Genomic DNA, 10,796 nt, shown 5'->3' on the forward strand with positions numbered 1-10,796 from the left:
GCCTCCACATTAGAAATATTACGAGGACTGCTTTCTTCCATCTGCGAAATATAGCGAAGATTCGTCCCATCCTGTCTATGGCTGATGCTGAAACCCTGATCCATACGTTTAGCTCTTGTAGATTGGACTACTGCAATGTTCTAATTTCTGGTTTACCGCAGTCTAGCATTAGGGGTCTCCAATTTGTTCAAAATGCTGCAGCCAGAATTTTGACACGAAGCAGAAAGTTCAACCACATTACACCCATTTTGGCATCCCTTCACTGGCTTCCTGTCCCAGGGAGATCAGATTTTAAAGTTCTGCTACTAGTGTATAAAATTGTTCACAGACTGGCACCTCCCTATCTAGCTGACCTAATTCAACCTTATGTACCGGCCCGGGCTTTGCGTTCTCAGGGTGCAGGACTACTTTGTGTCCCTTGGGTGAATAAGAAGTCTGCGGGTTACAGAGCTTTCTCTTATCGTGCCCCTGTTCTGTGGAATGATCTCCCTGCGTCAATAAAACAGTCAGATTCTGTGGAGACTTTCAAGTCCAGACTTAAGACGCACTTATTTTCCCTTTCATATGGCTAGCATACTGGCATAGTATAGTTCTACGCTTTTTACTCTTTTAATTCATTTTATTAGGAAACGGAGCAGGCCGCAGCCTCAACTTTACCTAAATTCTGGGTCTATTAGTGAAGCTTAGGGCTAGTGGCCGGCAATCACCTTAGTATTTCCTGTTTTTCTTGTTGTTTAATGCTGACAAATTATACTGTATTTCTTGTCTTTCTGATGCCTCATTCTGTTTTTTTCTCTGTCTAAGGTGCAGCTCCATTCAGAGATGGATGTGGTAGTTGTGCTGGAGACCCTCCTGTTCTGTGGAGGGTCCACATACCACTGTCCCAGCTTTTTTGAAATGTGTTGCAGGCATCCATTTCAGAATGAGCAAATATTTGCACAAAAAACATTATTGAATATAGGTTACACAACGTACCAACTTCATTGGAATCGGGGTTGTATATAATTTATGTTACACTCTTTAAAATCTGCACTCATGGATTAAAAAAATAAATATTAAAATACTGTTTCTTTATTTACTGTTTTTAATGTAATAATTTGTCATAACAGGTCAAGTGAGGGTGAACCTCAGCTGATTATCCCAAGCAGATCTCGAACTGCTTCATTCAGAACAGCAGAGTACTTTTAGTTCTTTTCACCATTTGGCAAGTCGGGAAAAGTAATTCCTCTTCTTGATTCTTGATGACTCATATCACTACCCCCCCCCCCCCTTCTCTGCAAGAAGACCTCAGCTGTTTACATGAAAATAAAAACTCACTGCCATCCTTCATTGTAATGTCGGCCAGCCTTTCAGTGTTGGCCGAAGGAATCGCCCACCTGCCCAAACATAATAAGAAGGCTATAGGACGGTCAGAGGGCAACCGTGGGCTGAAGCTGAAGGCCACATGCTCAACATGTGATGGAAAGCTATTTTTTCCGATAAATGAATATCAGTTATCCAGATGGCCAAGTCAGAGTCTACCAGCATCAAGATGAATGCTTTCTTTAAACCTTTGTTCTGGACAGGGATTGTGTTGGTGGAGGTAGTGCTCTGGTCTCAGGAACCATCTGTTCTTTCCTTAGCTCATATCTGGTTTTTGCTCAAGGAAATTTGACAACCAGTTCTCCTCCCTCTGGTTAGTACAACATAGCTGTAACACAAACTTGGTATTTGAGTGTGACAGTGGTTGGCCACACACAGCAGGGTGACCCAGAATTTCTTTTGAAACAACAAGGTGGAGGCGTTGTGGAACCTTGCAACAACATGAGCTTGCAATACGTCAAGCCTGTTGCTGTTGTTTTGGTCTTTACTAATCTCAAAGATTCTGTCATGTTCCACTCATGAGCATCTGTCATTTGAGTGAAAATAAAAAATGATTTTCAGAATTTCACATGCATATATTTACAAGCTGTGTGCGTGGTTTAACAACCTGTAACTACATTTTAACAATCTCTTGGTTTAACATTGCAACTGGAAAATGGGGTTTTTGGATAAAAATGAGAAATTATGTATAAAGTTTTTTTTTTTTTGTAGTAATGCAATATGCATTGTTAAATCACTAAATGAGTACACGCCAATAACTGGTGTTCTTCGGTGTTCGATAACTGGTGTCATTGAATGCTTAAAAGATTTAAAATATTTGCGTCTGGTGATTTAACAGGAGCTCAGTACATTTCAAGATGATAAATGCATTTTGTAGCCAAATTGTATGTCCAGTCGTGCTACAGCACTGCCCTCTGGCGGTCAGGAGGAATGAAATAGACAACTACAACTGTTATTTCCAAGGTGTTGCATAATTCATGTGCATTAATTAATATTGTGCTATTTAGTCAGTTATTGTTAGTTGATCCTGTCAAATGTTTAGGTGATTATGGTGCTATCAGAATTTTTCTATTGCTGGTTATAAGTCTCAGTTTTCACGTAATTGATATGGCAGTTGTTTGCATAATTTCATACTGAGTAGTAACATAAATGGATTTCTTTTTTAATTCATTTACAATGTCTCAGGTTGAAGCTATGTGATTGAATGGCTATTTATTTGGATTCCCATTAGCATCTGCAGTGTAACTGCATCAGCTACTCTTCCTGGGGTCCATTCAAATTTTAATTACAATTCACAAATACACATTTCAGTACAATAACACAACACATTTCCATTAAGGCCTATAAAACACAATGAAAACTCATAATACATTACAATGCTTCAGACATTTGCTTAATATAATACTTTTTAAGTTCCTTTTTAAAACCCAGACCACTGCTCAGTTCCCTTAACTTTTGGGTTAAATGATTCCATTCTCTCATGGCTCGAAACATCACTGTCTGTTGGCTCTGGTTTGTTCTACATTTAGGCATAATGAAACACAGTCCTTTGGCATGCCTAGTTGGATAAAAATGAGTATCTTTGCTGAAAGGCAATTGTTGGTAAAGGACAGACGGTATCTGAGTTATAATAATATTTCTTAAAAAGTTTGATTTTGAATATAACCACCTGTCCCTTACCAAAAGCCAAGAGAGGTGCTTATGCATTGTATCTACACTCGTCCTAAAGCCACATTTTAACGCCACACGTGCAGCTTTATTTTGCACAAGCTGTAATTTTTTTACATTATTTACTGAAGTGTTTGACCAAACGACTGCACAATAATCCAAATGAGACAACACTAAACTTTGAATGACATATGGGATCACTGATTTAGTTAAATATCTTGAACATCTTCTTATCACTGCCAAACTCCGTCCCATTTTAGATACTACATTATTTATTTGTTTGTCCCAGGACAGTTGGCTGTCAATGCAGACTCCAAGGAGCTTGACTTCTTCCACTTGTTTAACAACTGTGTTTTTTATTACAAGATTTAGTTGAGGTTTGGCTCTTAAGGAATATTTAGTTCCAGTGACAATGCTTGTTGTTTTTCCTACATTCACAATGAGTTTGTTGTCTTCAATCCAATTTTCAATCTTTTTAATTTCCTGCTCAAGTTTTGTTTTAACCTCCTCAATTGATTTCCCAGCCAGATAGGCTGTTGTGTCATCTGCAAACATTGAAATGCTTGCTGTATCAAGCACTAATGGTAGGTCATTTGTGAAAATTGAATATAAAAGTGGACCAAGACAGCTGCCTTGTGGCACACCATGTTTCACAGTTTGAGCATTTGAAAAACATCCATTATAATACACTAATTGTTTTCTGTCACATAAGTAATTACTAATAAATTGCACAGCAGATTTGGAGAAGCCATAACATTCAAGTTTTTTTTTAGAAGAATTTTGTGATCAATGAGATCAAAAGCAGCGGAGAAGTCTAGTAATACTGTCCCAGTAATATTACCTTTGTCCATTTCCCATAAGCAGTCATCTGTCATTTGGGTCAGTGCAGTCGCTGTTGAATGTTTTTCTCTATAAGCATGCTGATAGTTTGTTATTAAATTGTTCTCTCTAAAATAAGAGTTAATCTGATCATACATAATTTTTTTCCATTAATTTACTCAATACAGGGAGTAAACTAATAGGTCTACTATTTGTTGCAGAAAAATACACTTTCTTATTTTTTGGCAATGCTATAATTTTTGATATTTTCCAAGCTGACAGAAATTTATTTTCATTTAAACATTGATTAATTATGTGAGTTATGGCTGGTGCAATTATTGAGGCTACAGGTTTTAGGAGGTGCCCATCTAGTTCATCTACTCCTGGAGATTTATCATTTAGTGTCTTTAAATATTGTTCAACTTTATTTATACTTAAAACCTTAAAGCAAAATTACACTTTTTTATTTCATATTTTCTTTTATGATCTCAAATGACTGATTTTCATTTTTTGATTGTAAATTATTTCTGAATGCGTCTATCCAAGACCAGTGGAGTTGACGTATTACCATACAAGAGGGAGTTTAGACTTTCCATAACTGTATAATCTTTTCTTTTTCTTGTTTTCTTTAACCACAAAATTTCTAAGTTTACGATATACTTTCCAGTCAAGCTCACTTCCAGATGTTATTGCAGTCTGCTTGGCTTTATCTCTTTCCTTCATTTGTGCTTTCAAGTTGACATCCAGCCATGGACTATTTGAGTTAGATACAATACATTTCTTAATAGGTGCATATTTGTTGACAATTTTTTCAGTCATTACTTCAAACCAATTTACATGTATGATTTCATCCACATATTTGTCAAGATTAAAATATTTAAAAGATCTTTTCCTTATAATTTTAGGACCAGCTCTGGGAACTTTTGTTCTCCTGACAATACCTATTAAGTTGTGATCAGTAAATCCTACAGATGTAGAAGAGGCATTAAAACAGAGATTTGGTCTATTTGTAAATATATGGTCAATACATGTTGCTACCTCAGTTCCATCAATTTTGAGACTCACTCTAGTGCGTTCAGATATCATTTGTGTCAAACCATATGCCGTTGCCAGTGTCATCAGTCTAGATTTCATTGGACAATTCATAGTCCAGTCAGTGTTCAGGTCTCCAAGCAAAAACATCTCAGAATCTGTGCTAGTGACATGATCAAGCATCTGATCAATTTTATCTAAATAATCGTTACATGAATTTGGAGGTCTGTAACAACATCCTATAAGAATTGGCTTGAGATGTTTTAAATATACCTGTATCCAAATGGATTCAATAGAATTCAGCATTAGATCATATCTCACTTTTACTGGCAAGTGACTTTGAACATAAATTGCAACGCCACCTCCATGTGCATTTCTGTCTCGGCGGAATATATTGTACCCATTGACTGTAACTGAACTATCTTTCAAAGTTGAATCTAAGTGAGTTTCCGACACTGCCAGTATTGAAAATTGTGCTCAGCACTTAAATTTTTAGTTTCAGTTAGTTTCTTAAGCTACATATATTAATATGAGCTATTTTTTTTTAGCATTTTTTGTGAAATATTGTTTAGCATTAGCTTGATTTTATTTTGCTAACCTGATTTTTCTTTTGAAGTTCTATGAGGTCACCTTCTGATTCATCTGTATTTGTCTAAATCTTTTAGTTCTCTAATGACCATCACTCTAGACTCTTCACTTTGTTTCAGCATTATTTTACAATTTCTGGTCCAGGTCGCATGGATTTTGTTTTGTTTTTTCAACATTCGAGCTTGTCTGGCAATTTCAGCATTTCTCTGTCAGGTGCTCATTCAGGAACACTCCTGACCCTTTTAAGTTTTTTGGCTGGTCTGAGCAACTCAATTTTCTGTTTTCTGTTCCAGAATCTAATGATTACCGATGGTTTGGCTGTCACATCTTTCCTAGGGAGTGTATTGCAAGCCTCAATGAAACTGCTCTGGATGCTCATATTCTTACTTTCAAAAAACTTCACAACTTGTTCCTCTAAAGTTTCCAGTTCTTTGGAAGAAGCATCCTCCCCATCCCTGTCAGCTGTTACAGTTCGGGCATATGTTCGATGTCTTGTGTCCAGTCCTTGAATTATCAAATCATTCATTCTTGAATACTGTTCAAGATCATCAACTCTCTTCTCCAAGTATTCAATTTTTTTGTCTTTTTCCATTACAATGTTCTTCAGATCTCTCACCTCCTTCACATTTTTGATTTTGGAATTGTTCTTTATTTTTCACAACTTTTGTCTTCTTTTCACACTGAGTTTATCGTCAAGGACTTGTTTTTATAACTTGCAACGTAACTCAACTTCATTGGTTTTCTTAAGACATGTTGAAACTGTGCCCCCAAACCGTTGTTCATATTCCTGTTTTTATTCCTGCATTCTGGAGCAGGATGAACTTTACTTCAAAAAGCAGAAAAGCGAGTGAAGGATTTTTTTTTTCTTCTTGAGATTGCCTACGTGCAGTGCATTACACATTAACATGTAGCACATAGAAACATGCTGTGAAGAGCACACACCTGTTCACAAATAAGGCCTTAGACCACAGACTGTCAAGGCAGCATTAGTAAGTGTTGATGCCATTATTGATCCAACTTGAGTTGTTGTTGCAGACTGTTAAAAAAGTGTTCCATCCATTGCCTCTATTTAGTTTTTAATCCCTGCTCCAGTCGATGGTGCTGAATGCAGGAAAAAGCACTTTTCTCAGTAACGATTCCACATTTGTCTCTCCATCCACATGCTTCCATCTCACTTCCCACATCCATGTCATCCATACACGCTCTCTCTTTCACTCTCTCCTTAATTCTGTTTTTCTTTTTCTCCACAGATAATTGCCAATCATCACATGCAGTCCATCTCCTTCGCCTCTGGAGGAGACCCAGTGAGTCAACCAACACTGCTCAGATTTCTCTTTGGCCTTTTTCCATCTTTCTTCAGCCTGCATATCCTTCTTTCCTGTCTTCTGTCATTGTCTGCTCCTGTGAATATCGCTCACTCCATTGCTGGGCTGTCCTCTTCCATTTGTGAGCTCATAGCTTCCTAATCATTTCTGCTTTAGCTCCATGTGTTTTTAACTCCTGTTATGACTGAATAGGATATTTTTCTTACTTCCCCACCTGTTTGTTCTTAAACTACCCTTCAATTTTGTTTTGTTTTTTTCTGCTGTTGATTCTCCTCTCTTCTGACTTTCTTCCAATATCTCTTACAGGATACAGCCGAATATGTTGCATATGTGGCCAAAGACCCAGTCAACCAGAGAGGTGAGCACCAACAGGAAAATAACACCTTCACTCAGATGGCACTTTGCTTATTGTCTGAATAGGTCTTTAGTTTCATAGCAAAGAAAAATTCTACAAATTTACACCCACTGTGTAGCCAGACTATTAATGAGGATGAAGATATTCGAGTTTCAGGAATATGGAATATTGCATAAATATGAGAAATTGTATTTATTAAAAGATAAATGAGCCCCATTTGCACAGTGCTGGAAGGGGGTCCGTAGTTTAAGGCCACTTGTGTCCCATTCTCCATGTACATCTGGAGTTACATCAGGAAGGCTCTTCGACATAAAACATATGGCAAATCAAAATGGAGATCCATACTGGTTCTGCTGTGGTGACTCCTCTCAAAAATGGGAGCAACCGAATGAAGCTATATAAATAGAGGTATCATATATTCCACACTGTGTCACACTGGAGTATTAGTTACATCTGTCCAAAAATGCACCATGAAGAGGGAAAAAAAACATTAAAGTGACATTGGTCTATGTCACATTTATTTTTGAATCCTTGTTCTACAGCTTCATCCAATAAGAAGCTAAATTAATTTACCATATCCACATGCTGGACCGGCTCTGGCTACGCATCGGCCCACCCCGTTTTCAGGCAGAATTTTGTGTGGAACGCCCTGGGACCGCTGATGCACAAGTACAGTAATTGGCACATTTATTGATAATACAAACTCCACATTAGCGAACAGGTGGTAATAGCATAGTTAATGTTGTACAAGGCACAATGAACTCGAGTAAGCTGCTTCTTGTCACCACTGAACAGATGAAAATGTCAAAGTAAAGCTAAACCTGTGAATTTTTACCTCATTTAATATAAATAAACTTTTGTATTTGATTATACATTTATAAAACATTATAGGTAGCCTTACCTTAGCCTAGTCATCTTTCTCCTGGTCTTTTGGTAATTCCACAAAGTTCAAATTAGTCAAATTTCAAGTAGTATGAAGTTACTCCCTCTCTTTATTTAAGAGTGTTTATGTGTTTATTCTCTCTCATTATTCAAGAGGGTGGGCTTTCTTTGAGAGCTGTGGGACTGCATATTTTCTGGGTGGACTGGGATAATGCAGATTAAGTGTATTGTCCAAAGACACAGACAAGTAGCGCAACTGTAAATCAAACCCAAGTCAACATATTAGTAGCCGGACTCCTATCCTATTAGTATAGCTGATCTCCAGTTATATAAAAAATTATATTTATATAAATGAGTCCCATTAAATAAATGACGTGGATTTTATGCTCCTTTGAATAAGCCACACTTGAGCTAAGATGTTGCAGAACCACTTAGCAGTGAGAAAATGTATTTTTTATGAACACAATGGAAGGTACAGTTTTTCCAGATATTCAGTTTTATGTGTAGAAATTCTACAGTTTGAAGTAAAACCTCAGCAGGTATAATGATGTATCATTAGCTACCTTACTGCATCCTCAAGTAAGACACATATTGCTTCTGAACATGTGAATGTAAGCACATTTTATACTTAACTTGAGGGTTGATGATGCAGCTTTTCACATGCTGTATTTTCAGCTCATGTGGCCACAGCTGCTTTATTAATCATTTGTTCCTCTTCTGCTGCAGCATGCCACATCCTGGAGTGCTCAGAGGGTTTAGCCCAGGAAGTCATCAGCACCATCGGCCAGGCATTTGAACTGCGTTTTAAACAGTACCTGAAGAACCCTCCAAAATTGGTCACACCTCATGATAGGTAAATATGACTATAAAGTCAGGGCCACAAAATTTATCATTGTTGACATTATTGTTATTTTAGCAGTCTCCCACATCATGTTGCTGTGATCTTTAATTTGTGTTCATCTAATTTAAATGGACACAAAATTAACAAATTTTTAAACTCTGGTATAATGTAGCATAGTGGTGAAAATCACATTGACTTTGTAATTACCCAAATATTTATGGGCAATAATTTATCCAACAGATCTCTCTATAGAGCCCGTTAAAAGTTTTGTCACAACATATTGAAAGTTTGACTGAGTGAAATTAGTGTATCAGCAGATATTTTACAAAACAGTATTTACCTCATCTGCTACCACCGCGACCCGGACTTGGATAAGCGGCTGAAAACGAATGGAAAAATATTAAAATGTTTAAAATGTGACTAATTTTAAAATTATCACTATTCTTGTCATTTGGCATTTATCACTGCACCATACTGTTTACTTTATTTTCTTGCTTAATCACTTTGAAGGATGGTGGCTGGTGCAGTGTGCATGGTGCCACCCCTGTCCAAACCTGAAGCACTGTTGTCCACTGTTGTCAAGACAGATTGGAAAAACTCCACATTGCAGTGGCTGTACTGTTTGAAGTGTGAAAACCTGGGAAGTGGGGGTGGATAACCTTCTTTTGGTAGGTTGGTGTACAGAGGGAGTGGTAGTTGCTGTAGCAAACCAACTCCTTCTAATGGTGTCAGATGTCACCCTGTCAATGAGCGCATTATGAAGCTCAGACTCAAGCATTCACTGGGTGTCTGTTGTCTTAGTCTATGCTCTGACTGAGGTGAGTGATGTCTCTGTGAAGGAGACCGTTTATTTGTAGTGTCATTTGGTGATTGATGAGTGCCCCAGAGGTGATACTTGATTATAGGTCATTTCGATGTGATCACTGGCACCACCATGGCTGGCTATGAGGACTGCATTGGTCTACATGGATGTGGTGACCATAGTGAAAACGGCTCAGTGCTCATTCCCTTTGCAAAATCTTGGTGGCTGCAAGTTGCTGGATCCTGGTTTTAACATCCAAAAGGAATACCGCTAGACACGGTATTCTAAACCAGTGGTTTTGCCAATGAGTGATCATGTCCTTGTGGGAAAATTCTGGAGAACTGTCAGGTCTACAGAATGGCCTAGTTTGTGAATTTGGACCACAGACGTGTTGTGGCTTCCCTGAGGATTCAGTTGAAGTCTCACAGACTACTGCCTGCTCAAGGCCCAAAATTTAATCTGGCAAGACTTCAAGATTAGACTGTTTCTTAGGAATTTGCATGCAATTTGGCTGGAGAACTTGCAAACATGGATACAGCTGGTGAGCCAAATAGATTGTGGGAGTTCTTCAACAACCAGACTTTGAAAGTTACTCAGGATTGTATCTGAATCACCAGTGTCCATAGGAGGAGGTGTTTCATATTCGAGGGCACATTCAAGATCATTAAGAGGAGTCACAGTGCTTCTGCTATACTGTTATGTTGGGATGGCTACTTTGAACAGTTGTTCCTCCAGCAGAGATGTTAGGTATCTCCAGTGTCAGGGTTCTTGTGACTGATTCTCTAGTCAACTGTGAACCACTAAATGTTAGTGACATTTGCACTGACACTAAGTATTGCTGAGGTTAAGCAGCTGAAGGCAGTTAAAGGTCCAGGAATCTGTGACATTGGAACTGAACTTCTCCAGGTGGGTGAGGGTGTTCTCCTGGCATTGCAATCAATCTTTGTTTTATTCTGGGAGACTGGTATAATCCCAACAGACTGGAAGAAAGAACTTATCTCAATCTGGAAAGGAAAGGGTGATCACATGATTGTAACAACTGTACAGGTATTGCACTGCTCTATGTGCCGAGGAAGATACTTACAGTTGTTATTCTTAATAGTATTCAGTTCCGGCTACTTG

At 38.0% G+C, this 10,796-nt stretch overlaps 1 protein-coding gene across 7 annotated transcripts in view; it reads left to right on the top strand.

Moving 5' to 3' along the window:
* The window catches only part of shc1 (SHC (Src homology 2 domain containing) transforming protein 1), a 64,994-nt gene that overhangs the window by 46,151 nt on the left and 8,047 nt on the right, over nt 1-10,796 (top strand). For 6 of the 7 annotated variants that reach the window (XM_034174771.1, XM_034174772.1, XM_034174768.1 and 3 more), the window contains 3 exons: nt 6,720-6,773; nt 7,101-7,152; nt 8,758-8,884. In XM_034174771.1, the coding sequence (XP_034030662.1) occupies nt 6,720-6,773; nt 7,101-7,152; nt 8,758-8,884 (233 nt within the window). The remainder of the gene's footprint in view (nt 1-6,719; nt 6,774-7,100; nt 7,153-8,757; nt 8,885-10,796) is intronic. The other variant, XM_034174767.1, reaches the window with a different exon arrangement.

This window comes from Thalassophryne amazonica, chromosome 7 (assembly GCF_902500255.1).
Source record: "Thalassophryne amazonica chromosome 7, fThaAma1.1, whole genome shotgun sequence".
Lineage (NCBI taxonomy): Eukaryota > Metazoa > Chordata > Actinopteri > Batrachoidiformes > Batrachoididae > Thalassophryne > Thalassophryne amazonica.